Source organism: Onychostruthus taczanowskii, unplaced genomic scaffold, assembly GCF_017590055.1.
Source record: "Onychostruthus taczanowskii isolate IOZ18803 unplaced genomic scaffold, ASM1759005v1 scaffold13, whole genome shotgun sequence".
Taxonomy (NCBI): Eukaryota; Metazoa; Chordata; class Aves; order Passeriformes; family Passeridae; genus Onychostruthus; species Onychostruthus taczanowskii.
In genome coordinates this window covers 8,223,053-8,240,568 of record NW_024498462.1, presented here as the reverse complement: position 1 = coordinate 8,240,568, position 17,516 = coordinate 8,223,053, and the positions used below count along the sequence as shown (strand labels likewise).

At 43.4% G+C, this 17,516-nt stretch overlaps 1 protein-coding gene across 2 annotated transcripts in view; it reads left to right on the top strand.

Annotated features, from left to right (window-relative positions):
* The window catches only part of PLS3 (plastin 3), a 50,368-nt gene extending 33,580 nt beyond the window's left edge, over window positions 1–16,788 (top strand). For both annotated transcript variants that reach the window (XM_041396358.1, XM_041396357.1), the window contains exons 3-16: window positions 2,853–3,016; window positions 5,328–5,457; window positions 5,901–6,033; window positions 7,336–7,417; window positions 8,070–8,235; window positions 9,312–9,454; window positions 10,913–11,008; window positions 11,516–11,711; window positions 12,354–12,432; window positions 12,581–12,695; window positions 12,815–12,948; window positions 13,785–13,908; window positions 14,476–14,600; window positions 15,473–16,788. In XM_041396358.1, the coding sequence (XP_041252292.1) occupies window positions 2,853–3,016; window positions 5,328–5,457; window positions 5,901–6,033; window positions 7,336–7,417; window positions 8,070–8,235; window positions 9,312–9,454; window positions 10,913–11,008; window positions 11,516–11,711; window positions 12,354–12,432; window positions 12,581–12,695; window positions 12,815–12,948; window positions 13,785–13,908; window positions 14,476–14,600; window positions 15,473–15,605 (1,820 nt within the window). In that variant the 3' untranslated portion in view covers window positions 15,606–16,788. The remainder of the gene's footprint in view (window positions 1–2,852; window positions 3,017–5,327; window positions 5,458–5,900; window positions 6,034–7,335; window positions 7,418–8,069; window positions 8,236–9,311; window positions 9,455–10,912; window positions 11,009–11,515; window positions 11,712–12,353; window positions 12,433–12,580; window positions 12,696–12,814; window positions 12,949–13,784; window positions 13,909–14,475; window positions 14,601–15,472) is intronic.
* The last annotated feature ends 728 nt before the right edge of the window (window positions 16,789–17,516 follow it).

Here is a 17,516-nt window from a genome sequence, read left to right as displayed (position 1 = left end):
TTATTCTGTGAAATAAATCAGTGATTAATATTTTTTCCTGGAATACTATGGCAGAGTAGCTCATACAAGTGGGTGTTTGGGATATTGTTAAGGGTTGCAGGGTCCCGAGTCCTGAGAATTAAAGGTTTTGAGTGAGTTAGGGTGTATCCTTCACACTTGATTTTGTGCTGTTTGTCTGAGCCCAATGCAGCCTTTCCTGATGGGCAAAATCTTTCTTTGTGCCATGCTGCTGACCTATGTGAGCTCCCTTGTGAGTGCAATTCAGTGGCTCTTTGTGTGGCAGAGCTCCTATGTATTTATTTTTTGTGAGCAAAGGTAAATCTTTGAACTAAGCACACCTGGAAGACTGGGGAGATGCTGATTGCAGGAGTGAATGAAACCAAACTGGGCAGATGTTGACCAAGCTTGGAGTAAATTCCTCAAACCTGCCCTGCAGGGCTTCGTATGTAGAACAAAGATCTTAATAGGTTTCAGCATCCTTTTATCCATGTGTCTTATTGGAGTTGCAGACTTTGGATCTTAGCTTCCTGATGTCTCACCTAAGAGGCTTCTGCCTCATTAAATACCGTGTAAGGTTTTATCCCTTCTGCATCTGAATAGGCTCAGACATAGCACCTGAAAGGCTGAAACAGAAACACTTCTGAATGCTTAACCTAGACATGTCAAGGGGAAAACCTTTACCAAATCTGAATCAAAATTGGATCCCATCAAGGATACAATTTATATTTTGAAGTGTTATTTTTCTCTGTCCTTTGCCTGCTGCTTACATCTATTCTAACATTTGGGTAGCTGTAAAACTTAAGTGGTGGATTGACTGGAAGAAGTGATGAACAGATGTTTTTGGATTTACCTGCTTAATTTGGCAGCGTGCTGAGGGATTTTGGTTGGTTGAGTCAGGCACAGGCAAAAGCAAGGGAGTTGGCCACAGGCTGAGGGTGAAAGCAAAGTTTTATTTTAGGGTCATAGGCCCTGGAGATTAGGAAATCCCTTCTTGACTTATTTTCCTCACTGGCTGTAAGGAGGGGAAAAGATGCATATTGTACAGTTAGATTCAGTAATAAAAATACTGTAATAGAAGAAGCTGTGATTTATCTAGAGGGGAAATAGTTTGCTCATGACATCTCAGGCTGGACTGTTAATAAATCTTGCCTTTGTAAGCTTGTATTATTTCAGAATAAAATTCTAAAATTGAGGGCCAGAGAGCAGCCTATTATTATCATTAATCATTGCCTCAAACCACTTTATTTCCTCAGCACTATTGTAAACACTGACTTTTCATGAAGTAGTTTAGTGTATTTATTATTCCACTGGAATTGATGCTTGGCCTTAGTCTGAGACACAGACTGGGGTGTAGGAGGGAGTACAGGTTTGGTCTGGTTACTTCAAATATTAGCCACTGAGCAGTTTCACTTTTTTACTCACTCACAAAAATAATTTTAAAATCCCGTATTCCCATATGGATCTGGAAAATGAGGACAGTTGTAGGGTTGTGCTCGCTGGAATTTGCTGTGAAACAAAACCTAAAAATCACAGAATCCTCATTAAAAGTAAATCGACCTCCACAATTTGGTTAAAAAAAATGTGGACTGTAGATCTATCCTGATTGTTTTCTTTATTCTTGAAAGTATCTCCCTTCAAGCATAAATACTAACCTCAGTGGCTGTGGTGAGATGCGCTCTTGAAGAAAACCAAATTCTGGGGCTGGTGCAGCTCTTCAGGCGCTAAATTAACTTCCCTGGGCTGTCTGTAGCACTTGCCTACAGCAAAGGGATTTTAGCATCCTGTTACTGAGCCAGTAACAGCACAGTAACATGCCCTGAATCCCTGCCTCTCCAAAGATGTGGCTGGAGGGTCATACTTATGTCTTGAGGTGTGAATCTGGGCTGTGCAACCACTTCAGATGCTCTTGTCTGCTTGTGGACCCTACTCTGCTGAAATCTGGGTGCCAGCTCTGCTGTGGGCAGCACTCTGCTCATCCTGGATAGCCTGGGGAAGGAGGCACCCAACCCCTGCCTGTCCTTAGTGCTGGAAAACCTCACTTGCCTGAAGAATGTCTGGGGATGCTGGATTTGCCATGTGTGGTCAGTAGATGTGATGGTGTCCCCAAAGAGGGTGGGATCTGTGATGTGCAAAGCTCCAGTGTCACACTAGATTCTTGTTTTCTTCCTCAGTCTAATAGGTGACACTATCTCACTAAACACATGGTGCTGCTGTGGCTTGGTGATAGACTGTGAAAGCAAATGTCCTGGCAGAGCATTCTTGGGCAGCAATAAAATATCTGTAACTTGCTGTCAGTGTTAAATGGATAATATCGTTGACAACATGATAAAAATGTAACTGCAGAGCTGACTTGGTGTTTTTAGTTCAGAATATAAGAGGTGCTGTGTTTCATGACCATCTATTTTTAACATGCAAGGGCTGTTGTATTTAGACATAAAAAGAGACATTCTGGAGATTGTTTATGAAAATACAGATGTTCTGTTGTGAAACTTTAACACCAGACTGGTCACATGTGCCCAGAGTCATCGTGGTCAGCCCTGTTTCAAAGCTGCTGTTGCCCTGAGCTGGAGGGTTCCAAGGACTTGTGCTGGGGCACTCTCTGAGGATGTGCTGTGTGTTTTTACTGTGTGCCTTTGGTTTCTGTGGGTGTCCTTTGAACAATGTACTCCTTGATATTTTTATGTGGCCATCCTGCTGTTTGCCCATGCCCTGCATGGATTCAGCAGGTCCCCAGGTTGTTCTCCATGAAGCCCTTGGACATGGGAGGTCATGTTTTGACTCTTGGGGGTCAGTTCTGTCAGGTACAGGTTTAGAAGGTTTCTAAACCTTCTGCTGTCTCTTCTCTTCCTCAGACCTCAACAGCAATGGGTTCATCTGTGACTACGAGCTGCACGAGCTGTTCAAGGAGGCCAGCCTGCCTCTCCCTGGGTACAAAGTGAGAGAGATCATCCAGAAGCTCATGATTGATGGTGACAAGAATAAAGATGGGAAGATTAGCTTTGAAGAGTTCGTCTATGTAAGTGATATTTCTGAATTGCCAGCAGCCTGGGGGGCCCCTTTAGACAAAGCTAAGGAAGAGTAGAAGAGATCGAACCTGACTTTCCCTAGTCCTAATTTCCTTTTGACAAACTGATCATTCTAGCCATGTAAAAATCAGTTCTTTGTACAGATATCTGTATATGATCAATCTTTTGTGCTGTTATTGACAGCCTTTAGATTTGGACAGAGGAGAAATAGTGGTTGGTTTTTGAACAGAAGCCAACCAACCAACCAAAAGGAATCCATGTGGTTTTACTATGTGATAGCTTCATTGGAGGCCAAAATACTGTTTCCACATGATGTGACAGCTGGAAAGAAAGACTTGCAATGATCCAGGCTTACAGTATTTACTGGAAGCTATTCAGTTTTTCCAGGCACACAGATGAATGCTTGTTTTCCCTGTGTATCAGTATAATTTCCTTTCTCAGTTTAATGGGGCTACAAGTATTTGCTAAAGAGTTGAAAGGGCATTTCAAGACACACTTGGATTTGTGTTAAGTACTAATCTAGGAAAATTCAAATCTCTTGCCTTGAAAGGGAAAACCAGGAATAAGGTGATGGCACAAATTGGACAGTCAGTCTTTTTTTGTAGAAATAGGCCAGAATTTAAACATTTATTAATTTTTACAAAAGTGCAAGACTTCTTGGATGTATATTTTTTGATGCTCTGATGACTGAATGCTGAAGGAGTAATAAAAGTATGTGCAGTACATTGAGGGAGCTGTTTTCATGCCAATTAATTTTCTTGATATTTCTTCATTTATCTTCACTTTCTGTTCCTTAATTGTTTTCAGACCCTCTGAACTTTTTGAGTTCGGAGTCAACTAGTAAGTTGGAGTTTGCAGTTTGTGAACACTTGCATGCTGGGTGCATGTTTCAGCTGTTGGTTTGAGCTGGTCCATAACTCTTAACTTTGCACTAGGAAGGAAGAAATAAATCTCTGTTGCATTTGAAAGGTACCAATGATTGAGTAAAGACAAAATGTTTTAGGGCAGCTGAGGTGTACATTAGCAGCAATGCTTAGCTGTATGATTTTTACAAACTGAGCTCTTGCTCTGAGCATTTTTGCTGGAGTTTATGGTACAAAGAATGACATGAGCTATGTTTACATTGGGACCAAGTGACGTAGTGGTACCTCAGCAGTAGAGCACATATTCTCAAGAAGATAGTAGTTAACCCAGGAAATTTTAAAGTAAATAGATCTAAAACCAAATCCTTGTGGTTAAAGCCAACCAACCAGAAATCCCCCAACTTTTAGACTCTCAGATTTTCAGTCAGCTTTACCTGATCAACCTCTACATGCCATCAGGAGATGATTTAACTGCACTGTATCATCATTTTGACTTGCCACCTTCCCTCTGTTTAAGGGACAGGGAAGGTAAGGTGTGACAACCTGCAGCCTGGCCCTGTAGTGACACCTCTGCAGCCTGGTGTCCTCTCCTTTTAGCAGGAGAAGTTGTCTTGCTTTACAGTGCTGTTTCATTTTCTTTTTCTGGGTGGAGTTTAGAGAACCTCTACACATCTCATTTGTGTTTTCAGCTTGGTTGAAACTAATTTAGTCTAGTTTTGAGGGAGTTACAGTAGGCTTTCCAGCCACTGAATGTGTTTTTTACTAATAGCTGCTCAGTTCTGTAAGGCCTTGGGGCCACTAACAGTATCCTCCAACCTGTGCAAATGGCATGTGCAGCCTTCTGTGCTAAAGCATCTCTACTGCCCTCCAGCAAGAGGGTGTTTCACCAGTTAGGTGAAGCTTCTGTTGAGGAAGGTGGAATCTTTACTTGGAGCACTTATTGTTACACTTTATTGCAGATTTGACTGTTACATGCTTAAAGAGAATTGTTGTTGTGTTGAGTTCTTTTGTGTGAATTAAAGTCACAGTCACATGAGCACCTGGCTTACACAGAAAGGTTAAAATTGCACCACAGCTTTATCAGGTTTGGCCCTGCAGGACCTGCTGCATGTGTTACCTGTGCTCAGACTGCAAAGGTGTCATGGTTTTTTCCTTGTGGTCTCTTGAAATCTACTTGTAAAGGTAAATATATGCTAGGTACTTCATGCCTAATGCTTCTGTTTCAATAGGCACTTGCAGTGTGTGTTTGAGAACGTGAGATGAGTCTCTGCCTACTGTCCATGTCAGATTTAATACCACTACACCCTTGCTGGACCCTTCACATTTGCTGATTTTACTGTGAAGTTTGCTTTAAAGCTGAGAAGAAATAGCTCCTTGTGGTCCTTTTTATTTCATGAAGATGGATTTTTCTTGCCTAACAGAGCACTTTGAATTGTAGATTTTCCAAGAGGTGAAAAGCAGCGATATTGCTAAAACATTCCGAAGAGCCATTAACAGGAAGGAGGGAATCTGTGCCATCGGGGGCACCTCAGAGCTCTCCAGCGAGGGGACCCAGCACTCCTACTCAGGTACCACTCTGGCTCTCACTCTTCTCTTGGGTTTTTGGAGGTCCTGTGCCAAAACCAGCCCATTTCTACCACCATGCCACGTGCTGTGCCCTAGTTCTCTGAGAGCTGAGTGATCTCACGTCAGGGCGAATGCAGGATAGAATTTATGTGCTGCAAATTTAACAGTGTATAAGTTAAATGTGTTCTTATTTGCTTCGTTAACTGTACTTGCTGATGAAGTCCTTGTGTCACACTTGAGTATGATAAAGTTGTTAAGTAACAAGTAAACAACAGGAATATTCTGATAGTTGTGAGAGTCTTCTTTCTTTAAACTTCATGTGACTAATAAAATGTATGGTAGTGATAATGGGGCTGTTATTTCCCTGGGCTATTATACTCTGCTTCTTTTGGGAAAACCTTTGTTACGAAAAAACCTGCATTGAATTTATGATTGGTTATCTTAGAGGAAGAGAAATACGCCTTTGTAAACTGGATAAACAAAGCCCTGGAAAATGATCCTGACTGTCGGCACGTTATTCCAATGAACCCAAATACAGATGACCTGTTCAAAGCTGTGGGAGATGGCATTGTGCTGTGGTAAGTCATGATGGCTCCTGAATTAAAGAAGCTAAAAATCAGGAAAATAACTTTCCAAAAATGCAGTTTGGGGGAATTTTCGTCCTGTTCTAGGCTGGTTTTGTGACTGGTGTGTGTGCATAATGTGCTGCACATATAAAAAGAGGCTCAGTCTCTCAGGCTTTCACTGCCATTGTGTGATGCCTCAGCTTTGGTGCCAGCTGATATTTTCATCCAGTGCTTTTGTTTGGGCTTGAGACTGAGTTTGCTGAGGGGGCAGAAGGTGCCTGTGGGAGCAGGAGTTATCCTGGTGCAAACTCAGCCTGGTGCTGGGGAGCTTGAGGAGAGGCACATGTGATAAATGACCCATTCTCTTGGATGTTTAGGCAGACAGTGTTCTCCATGGGAATGTTAGTGACCTTATTATGCATTAACCCAAAAATGGATTTTTTGTGAGTCTTCTTGTTCTTTTTAATAACTGCTCTAAGTAGGTTAGGTGACTTATTCTGTTACATGCTGAGAACAGAAGGCATCCGGGGCTGCTAAATACCAGCAACCTTCTGTGTATGAGATTTTTGTTGGTTTTATGGGTTAGATTCAATTGTTTTATTGTAAGTGAATTAATATAGTGGAGAACTGGATCAACCTGTAATTTCAGGATCTCTGTATCAATACACAAAGTAAGTTTAAGTGAGTTACCTCTTCTCTTTAACTGCTTTTATTTTTTAACTTTAGCTTGTGATGCGTATTTTTAATTTATTTGTTTCCAAAGTTCCAAGTAATTCATGGCTTTAGGCAAAGACTGAACTGAGTAGGAAGTAGTTCATACTATAAAGTTTAAATTTGCCATTTTTGGTGTTGATTAAAAATTCATTGTGCTCACATGCTCCCACTGAGCTCTCCAAGTGTTTGTTCTTTTTTGGGGCAGGTTTTCTTGCCAGCAGTAGTAAACCTTTACAATAGGAGGAAGTTTGTTGTCTTACTAGAATGTGCAGTGGATGTCAGCAGAGCAATGAGTCTTCGCTAGTTCAGGGACTACTCTGTGAATAATTCATGTGCTCTTTTTGCTCCAGCAGCTGAGATCAGTAGTGGCTGGGAACATGTTTAAAGTTTCAGGCTTAGCTATTAGTTACAAATACATTCTTGATAATGTAAATATTAACTTCTGATTTATGCAGTCTTGATTTTTATGGGGACAAAAATTACACAAAAACGAGCAGGCTAAAGCAAATGTGCTGTGGTGAGAATTGTCACAGTGGATTGAGTTTTGTTCGGATTAAATACTAAGTGTTGTTCAAATATCTCTGGTTTTCCTCCTGACAGCAAAATGATCAATCTTTCTGTTCCTGACACAATTGATGAAAGAGCAATTAATAAGAAGAAACTCACACCATTCATAATTCAGGTATAAGGCATTTCTGTGTTTTATTTTCTGAAATTCATATTAATATTAGAATTAATGTAGCATGGTGGCTCAAGCCATTATTGTGGAATGTTGGAAAGGAGCACATTTTATAGCTTCTGTTTAATTATTAAATGCAGTTTTGTACCATATGTGATTGACAGTTCTGTGGGCATGGCTAAAAAAAGCTGAATTAATGACAAAAATGGGTAAAGTGGTGTAAATGTTGTGCACAAATGATGTTGCTGTGGTGATTATGTACAGCACTGTCTTTTTTAAACAATGTGATATTGGTGTTAACTATGAATCATTTCATTCTAGGGCAGGTAGTTTTTGAGAGGATGCCCCTGTGTGTGTGCAAATTAGCACTTCCCTAGCCTTATTCTTGTCGATGCCACTAGATGCAACTAACTCAGAGGCTGAAACTAAATACCAGAGGCTGAAATTAAACCCTGGTGCCTAGCTCAGTTCTTATTGATTCAGCCTGCTGCCACCACAGCTCCCTTAGAACTTCAGCTGGGCTTGTTTCCTCTGAGCTGTTGTTTCTGCTGAGTTGGAGCAAGGACAAGGGGGGAGCCTCCACTCTGCTGGTGCTGGATGAAAGGGAAAGCAGCATCTCCCTGCGCTGTGTCTGAGCGGGCTCTGCTGTTTGCAGGAGAACCTGAACCTGGCCCTGAATTCCGCGTCCGCCATCGGCTGCCATGTCGTCAACATCGGCGCGGAGGACTTGAGGGAAGGGAAGCCCCACCTGGTCCTTGGGCTGCTCTGGCAGGTCATTAAGATCGGCCTGTTCGCTGACATCGAGCTCAGCAGAAATGAAGGTAAATGAAATCCTGGCTGGTCACTGCTGCAGCATGAGCACAGCCTGGCTTGTGCTGGCAGCCCCAGCCCTGCCTCTGCCTCTTCCCCCCTTCCTCTGCTGGAAGAAGGATCACACCAGGGCATGTGCCAAGCTGAGCAGCCTGTTGGTAGCTGTGCAGCAGGTTCGTGCAGGTGGGCAGTGCCATCCTGGTGATGGGTATCAGCCTTGGAGAGTGGCTGAACACCAGCCTGTAAGTCAGGATGCAGCTTGGCTTGAGCCTGGACACATGCTGCTTGCTGATGCCCTAGGCTGCTCCAGCTGCAGGCTCCTGATGGTGCTGGGGTGTGCCAAAAGCTGCTTGGGTCCTTTCAGGATTATAGACAACTGCATAGCTTTCTCAAAAAAAAAAAAAAAATTAAAAGGGGGCTTCAGCTCTGTGGTAGTTATTTGGTTCTAAAATCCTCCTTGCTACTGTCAATGGAGCAGCTTGAGCTCTCACTTTGTCCTTGGTGGTGAGAGACTGATGCTGCAGATCTCTCCCTGTGCTCACTTGGTCCTGCATGACAGCCTCCAAAATTTAAACTTTTCAAATCATCTGAACAGCTCTGATATTCCTGCATGTGCTATCAGAGCATCCAGATGGATGGAGGGGCTTCAGTGTCTTTTATTTAAGCTTCCTCATCATGAAGTGTTGACATTGTTTGGTTTAGATTGAAAATTCATGGCAGAGGAATCACTGGCCAGCTGAAAGGGTGCTTATCTTGGCTCCTTTGGGTTTTTTTAATGGTGCTTATGAAACTGCTTGGAAGCATTTTTCATTGAGATAGAAATACATTTGCATTTAGCTTCCTGTCATCAGCTTAAAAGACTGCACATAAAGTCCAGAGAATTTTGTTACACCAGAAAAGGGAAAACACTTTCTTACACATATATTTCTAGATGATTCTGTGTAACAACCAACTCAGGAAAACTCTGCTAATACCCAGAATATTTTGACATAATCAGTAGCTGGTATTGTACCCCCCTGAAATCTTGCTGCAGCTTGAATTCTGGCCTGCAGGTTTGACTCTCCCCTCACAATCCTTTTTCTTGTAGCACTGGCTGCCTTACTTCGTGATGGTGAAAATCTGGAGGACCTTATGAAACTATCCCCAGAGGAGCTGCTCCTAAGATGGGCCAACTTCCACCTGGAAAACGCAGGCTGGCACAAAATCAGTAACTTCAGCTCAGATATCAAGGTACCAAAGCCCTCCTGGTTTGCAGTGCCTGGGAAAAGACTGGGAGCTGGACAGGGATGTGTGTGCATGTGCAATGGGGCCCTTCATCCTCAGGCAGGACCTTTCTTGACCCTAACACACTGAGTGGTCTTACCAGGGGGTTTTGGATGTTGTATTTGAGGTCCTGCAGTGCTGTTCTCTCTTGCCATGAGGGTGAGCCCAGTGTTGAGCTGTCTGTTTCCTTCAGTGCTGCTGTTGTGTGTTTTAGTCAGCTATGAAACTTATGTTTTGAAATGTCCTTAATCCATACTTTGGAGATAATAGGGGGAAATGCTTCACTGGAGAGTGAGACTTCCACATACTCTTGGCAGGTGATGGCATTTCATCTAAAATGTCATGGGCTGGAGAGAGGAAGGGAAACAAGGCCTCTTACTCTTCACACTGGGTTTAGTAGGAATGGGAATGGGGACTTCTAAAGCTGCTTTTCACATGAGTGGGGGCACTGGTGAGAAATGGAGGATGGTGATTGTGGGGCATCTGGACACTGGTCTCAGCAGTTTTCTGGAGCTTACACATGGCCAGCAGTTTCAAGCAGGAGAAAGATGATTGAGATAGTAAAAAAAAAAAATAAATTTATAATTGAGGGGTGTGTGAGGATCATAGATCTGACCTGTTGTGTGCATGATCCCTCTTATTTCCAACTTCAAAATTACTTACAGTTTTGCTGATAGCTGTTGGCTTCTCTGGTGCATCCCCTGGGCTGCCATGGTATGCTGAGGTCCTCCTTAGTGCTGAGCACTAAAAGGACATGTAGTTGATAAATAATCACTACAGCTCTTGGCTCTTCCTGGTTTGTGACCCTCTGGTGCATCCCCTGGGCTGCCATGGTATGCTGAGGTCCTCCTTTGTGCTGAGCACTAAAGGGACACGTAGTTGATAAATAATCACCACTACAGCTCTTGGCTCCTCCTGGTTTGTGACCCTCTCTCCTCTAAGCTGTTCTAGCTAATGTGCAGGCACAGAAGAAAACATTCAGACATCTTATAATCAGCTTTTTGCTTAGAATTTGTCTTCACTGAGCCATTTTCATCATTGCTGTGGCAGTAGCTATGGCTTGTTTAGAGATTAGAGTTGCCTTGGGGCATCTGGGGGCCATGAGTGAGAGCAGCATGGGGTCATTGCCTCCTCCAGCCACTGCAGAGGTGGCTGACATCAGAGCTTGTAGCAAAGGCAGCTTTCAAACAGTCAAACCACATAATTGTCATCTTAAATATTTCTAACCTTTTCCCTTTGTTTCCTTTCCTGCTGCCTGGATTTCTACCATTGTGCTCTCTTTTAAGCTTACAGATTTTGGCAATTCAGTAAAGGTACATAAGCCAGTTATGCATGGTGACTTGTTAAAAATGAGCTTGAAATGAATTGTTATGGTGTGTTCCCTGCTGTGCAGGAGAGCTGAATTTTCTTTTTCATTCATTTCAGGATTCCAGAGCCTATTTCCACCTCCTCAATCAAATTGCACCCAAAGGGCAGAAAGAAGGAGAGCCTCAGATTGATATTAACATGTCGGGTTTCAATGTAAGTATTCAGGCTGTCATGTCCTCACCCTGTAGAATCATGAGCTCCCTGTACCCTATCATTGCCCCATGACATCTGGGTAACCTGGTATCTTAATTTCTAGAGCGTGTACAGTGTCAGTGACCATGTGCACACCTCAGGTGTGTGCTCAGTGAGTGCTTGCTGCCAGCCTGGTCACTACCCTCCAATTAACAGAGATGATTGAGAAATCCTTTGTGGGCTTGCTCCATTTGGGAGCATATTGACTTCTTTTGGACCACCAAGTTCCAAAAGCATTAAAATTTGACAGCTTGGGAAGCACCATGCTAATGAAAATAGCAAGACAAGCCGTGACAATGGCACGGCAGCAGGGGTTGGTGTGTGTGCCTCGTCCCTTCACTCGTTAGTGACCGATGCCAAGCGTGGACTTGTGACATTGCTCCAGACAGTGGTCAGGAGCTTCCCATCTGCTTTGTGGTGTAGCCCAGCGTGTTCCATGACAGCTGTTGTCCCTTGCATCCCCGGCAGGAGAAGGATGACTTGCGCAGGGCAGAGTACATGCTGCAGCAGGCCGACCGGCTCGGCTGCCGGCAGTTCGTCACGCCGGCCGATGTGGTCAGTGGCAACCCCAAACTGAACCTGGCCTTCGTTGCCAACCTGTTCAACAAGTACCCAGCACTTACCAAGCCTGAAAACCAGGACATCGACTGGACCCTTTTGGAAGGTGATGGCCGTTATCAGTCACAGTATTGGCAGGAGGGGACTGTCTAAAGTAAACAGTTGTCATTGGAGGCTGTGCCCTGCAGGGCGATCTCTGTTGAAGTAACACCTATGATTTGAGGCTTCAGTGCTGCAGTGGTTGTTTACTCATTTGGGGCAGGTGAGAAGGGCACCTGGCAGCCTGTTCAGCTGCTCTGACCCTGTTGTGGAGCCTGAACCTGTAGGCACTCTGCCAGCACCCCATCAACTCACCGTGCCGGGGAATTTGGTTTTGCCATTTCCTGTGATGGGCAAGAAAACCTCAGAAATGCAGTGAGATGTCCATGGGAATGCTAATTGTTGGCACAGCTGGGACTGAGCTGTGACAGCAGTTAGCTAACACCCACATGAAAGAGTTTTCTGCTCCTTTTTCTTGCAGAAAGTGCAAAAGGCTCCTCTGAGACCTGAGGAAATCAAAATGACATCCAAAACTAGATAGCAGGGTCACCCTCTTCCTTTGAAAAAAATGATAGTAGAGGAAAAAAAATAAATTCTTTCTCTGCTTAAAAACTCCTGGTGAGCTCTGCTGCTCAAAGCACCCTGCCTTGCAGGGTGGAAATTCCTGCTCAGCTTTGAACTTGCAATGAACCTGTTTTCCATCATGTAGGAGAGACACGTGAGGAACGGACCTTCCGCAACTGGATGAACTCCCTGGGTGTGAACCCCCACGTAAATCACCTCTATGGGTAAGTTTGAGGCTCTTTTTTTTCTCTTTTTATTGTTGTTGTTGAAATTGCAAACGCCTGTAAAGAATAGTAATTATTCATGATGTGACAAAGTCAGAGTGCACTCAGGTCTCGAAGCATTAGACTTAATCCGTGTTTCCCATTCTAGTGATCTCCAAGATGCACTGGTAATACTACAATTATATGAGAAGATCAAAGTCCCTGTTGACTGGAATAAGGTTAACAAGCCTCCCTACCCTAAACTTGGAGCAAATATGAAAAAGGTAAACTTGTCAAAAGACTTTAAAGGAAGCCATGGACACTAAAACTTCCTGTTTGAGGCTTCCAGTCAGTTGTGTGTGCTTGTGAGTGATTTTGCTGTTTAAACTCCTGTCCTGTGTAGCTGGAAAACTGTAACTACGCTGTAGACTTGGGAAAGCATCCAGCTAAATTCTCCCTGGTTGGCATTGGAGGGCAAGATCTGAATGATGGAAACCCAACGCTGACACTGGCCTTGGTCTGGCAGTTGATGAGAAGGTAGGACCCCTCTCAAACATGTGGAACTTGAGAATGGAGTACAGAATTTGGGAAGTTTCTGCAACAGGTCACCCAGAATGATTGTAAAACCTCTGTCCTTTGGGGGGTGGCTGAGACACACCTGGACAAAACTGTGATAGAGCTGCACATGAGAGGCTGGAGCAGACACCTCTGGACAGCCTGCTGGTGGATCTGAGATCATCCTGTGACAGGGATCACCTCTCTCACCTGCTCAGGTCTGGTCCACAAGCAGAAACCATGAGCAGTAACATTACACAACTTTTATGTTCTGATTTTTAATTGGAAATTGAGAGGGAAACATTCTGGGTCTGCTTTATAGACCTCTTTTGTATTGGAATGGGGGAAAGAAGAAATTTAATAACAGATAAAATTTATCTTCCTATTACCTAGTCCTGAAGAATTGTAAGATTATGCAAATATATGTCTCCAAAAAAGGTGTGTGGTAGTTCTTAGTTTGACATTAGAGGCCTGAATGCCAGCTCCTGAGGTAATCCATACCTTTTAGGTGATGGGTTACCCCTATGGAGCAAATGCTTAATGATAAAACAGTTTAACAAGAGTCCTGAGCCCAGGCCATTTTTTGAACTCCTATTAAAGGATATGAAATGCTAGACAGACTAATGCTTTAACAGAAATCACACTTCAGATAAGATACATGGTTCTTTCTTTTTGCTAACAGAGTTTTGAAAAATACCCCAAACCCAGAGCTGAGACTATGTAAAGACTTTCCAAGCTGCCATGGCTCATGTTGCATCCTGGCTGCATGGCTTTGTCCTGGCTCTGTGCCTAATCTTGTTCTCTCTGCTGGCTCTCAGGTACACGCTGAATGTCCTCGAGGACCTGGGTGATGGTCAGAAAGCCAACGATGACATTATAGTCAGCTGGGTAAACCAGACCCTGAAAGAAGCTGGCAAGTCCACCTCCATCCAGAACTTCAAGGTACAGGTTCCCTTCTTGCCTACAAAAGGAGACAAGTGCCCAAAATTTTTTTCCTTGACTGGAGGAACAGCAGGGACATCTTAGAAAGGAGTTTAAACAGGACAGGATTCAGACTGTGCTGGGAACAGAGTGGCTTCAAGGAGAATGTTTAGGACTGCCCATAGTAGGGAATAGTGGCTGAGGAGGGGGTGGGCAGGATCTGGGGCAGAGATGGGAGGTGAGATGCTGGCAAGCAAAGGGGCTGGAGCTGGTGTGCATTTGGAGGTGAGCATTGTGCCTTGGGCTGTGCTCAGCAGGGCAGAGCTGCTGCCTGCACAATGATGACTTCTTGGGATTTCCAGAGGACTTACAGTAAATTGGAGTATTAGTACTGTACTATCACCAAAGGTGAGGCAGCAGCTTGGTTTTCCCTCTGATCCACCTGGGAATAGTCACTAACACTGCTGCTTTGAAAAGGCTCTTTCAAAACTTCTTTGGTTGCATGTTGCAGAGCAGCTGAATTGAGGTGAGAATTACACTTTAAGGATTGGACACTCATCTTTACTTGTCTGTCCCTGTGTTCTCTAGGACAAGACCATCAGCACAAGCTTGGCAGTTGTGGATTTAATCGATGCCATCCAGCCTGGTTGTATCAACTATGACCTAGTAAAGACTGGTCACCTATCAGAAGATGACAAACAAAACAACGCTAAGTGAGTTTGCTCTCTCAAAAGCTGTTTTGCACTGAAAGGGTGCCCATTCAGTGTGCTGGCCTCAAGCTGCAGGTGTTTTGAGCAGTTTATTGCTGTGGTTTTCAGTCTCTTTTAGCACAGTACTTTTTACACGGGCAGCACTTGGTGAAGCCGAGTTGCTGTCCTTGCCCGGGACGCTGGAGGGAGCAGTTGGCTGAACTCTGGCTGCATGAGAGAAATGCAGAACAGCTCCAGCAGTTCTTACCAGTGATGCTCTATTTCTCACCTGTTTGTTCAGGCATTTGAAGTGTTCTTACCAGTGATGCTCTATTTCTCACCTGTTTGTTCAGGCATTTGAAGTGTTCAGCTGGTGGCTCGGAGTTTTGAAATTGAACCCTTGTATGTCTTATGTCTTGTTGAATCATCACAGATTGTCAAGTTTAAAGTATAAAGGCATATTAAAACATGCCTTTGAAATGCGTGTTCTGTGGCTGTTCTGCAGTGGCAGAATGACAGCAAAATTTGTGGCAGATAATAGTCTCACTTTGTTATTCATAAGGACCAAACAGAAAAGGAAGTGTTACATGATTAATCCTTCATTATATATGCTATTAGCCCTAACAAATATTAATTAAGATTCTTTAACTGTCAGTAAAGTGGACTTGACATTCAAAGGTCAATTTGCACATTAAAAACACTTTACTGGGTAAAAGGAAAACAGCAAAAAATAAGAAAATCTTGTGAAACAAAAGGATGTGGTGTGAATAAACTGTCCCACATCTTGAATCTTACTAAAGAATAGGTGAAATTGTGTTGCATGGGGCAGGATTTGACTTGCCATTTACTGGTAGCAGTCTCAGTGCTGACCACCTTCTCTTTTCCGTGGTGATTAGGTATGCTGTGTCCATGGCAAGAAGAATTGGTGCCAGAGTTTATGCTCTTCCAGAGGATCTTGTGGAGGTGAAGCCAAAGATGGTCATGACCGTGTTCGCCTGCTTGATGGGCAGAGGAATGAAGCGAGTATAAAAGGGATGAGCCACGTAAAGAGAAAAAAAAACCAAAATGCAGCAAAAACCCAACCTGCCACCCTGGGTGCATGAGTAGCAGATGGGCTGTGACCACGTTGAAATGCTGTTGGCCTTGGAACTGTTGAAGTTCAAAGGACTTTGTTTTGCTTTGCAAGACAAATTTATTAAAATTCTCAGGGGGAGGAGTTGTAACCAACAGACGTGCTCTTTTCCCAAAGGAAAGTTTAACTTATCAAGAGCTCACAGAAATGCATTCATAGCAGACCTGCATCTTGCAATATTGCTCTGGAGCTGTTTTCACTCCATTATTTCTCAGATACTTGACGTGTGGTTTTATACCCTTGAGGGCTATATGGTGGTTGGTATAAGTTGTAATGGAAACAAATCTAATTTCTATCTGCAGTCCACTTTAATTTCTGTCATACAGTCCAAGCATATTTTAGGTTTGACCACATCCTTAATTTTGCAAATAAATCTACAGTACAAGTTGGGACCTGCAGGCCAGCTCGCAATGCTAATGAGAAATGTGTAATTAGGAAGATGTACTTCCTCTGGTATTCTTTGTACATGGTGCTTTTTTGTACATCTAACTATTTTGATTACTTTACAAATAAAGCATGGCAGTTTTTTCTCTTGCTGCTTATAAAAAGGGGGTTTTTTTTTTGTTTGTTTGTTTGTTTTTTAAGGTTATACTACATATGATAATACCACCATCCTTGGGCCTCTTGCAGTAACATTTGATCATGTTGCTGATGGCACGGTTACACCTGAGAATGGAAGTGAATGCATTTTTGTATGCATCTTGGTTCAGTTCTGTGCACCTAGAAAATAATTTTTACAAAAATCTGCATGAAAACTATAACTTTTTTATTTAAAATGCTGTTAGATACAAAACCATACTACATTGTGGAGAGGTTTTGTACAGGGAAGAGGCAAATGGTGTAAACAGCAGGGTTCAATAAAGTGAACAGCAAATGTGCTGGAATATAAAATTATTTTTAGAGATAAATGGAAGGAAGCATTGTCGCCAAAGAAGGAAGATGCTGTATCCATAGGATTTCATATTCTCTTGCTTTGGCAAGCTGTTTGCTATATTTTGAGATCATATTGCTATTCCAAGCTATTCAAAGTGATGTAATATGGTGGCAAAGCATCAGTTGAAATAAAAACATTTAAATACACGCTTCTCTCCTTATTTGCACGGACCCAGCGAGGCAGCCTGGCTGAGTTGCAGCTGGTGCTTCTGGGCTGCAGTGCCACACACAGTCTTCATCTTCAGTGGCCTGATGCAAATCTGATACAAGGTGCTGGTCCTTCAGAGCGTGGTGAGGGGTTGGTGCTGCTGGGAGCGCAGCAGGGAAAGGTCCCTTAAAAGCAAAGTTTGAAGCAGCAGCTTCTTTGTTGTTGTGCCTTGGGGACTTCAGAGGTTAGCATTTGTATGAGGGCTAATTGAGTGAAAGGGAAGTCATGTTCCTGTGTGTAGGAGATGAAAAAAGGGCAGGAGAAAAGGAGGAATTTGGCAGGGAGCTGAAGAGGGGTTGGGGCACCTGGGAGGAGATGGGCAGGAGCTCTGCCATCTGCAGGGGTGAGGGCATGGGCTGTGGTGGCACCGGCTGGGAGTGCTCCCTGCTCTCGTGTGGGGTGTCAGAAAACACCCCCAGTGATTCCCTGCATGAAGACTTGTGCAGAGCTGGCTGGAAACTTTCCACTGGTATACAATTTTTTTACAAGAAAAGTATGTTAACAAAGCTTCCCACAGGAAATTGCATGTTTTCACTCAAGATGGAGTGATATACCGTAAGTAGAGTCACAGCCATCCCACTAAAACTGTATTCTGGTGATTTATGGCACTGGCTGGGGGTGTGGTGTAATTAAGGTCAAAATTCTTGGACTTTGGAAGTGGCCATGT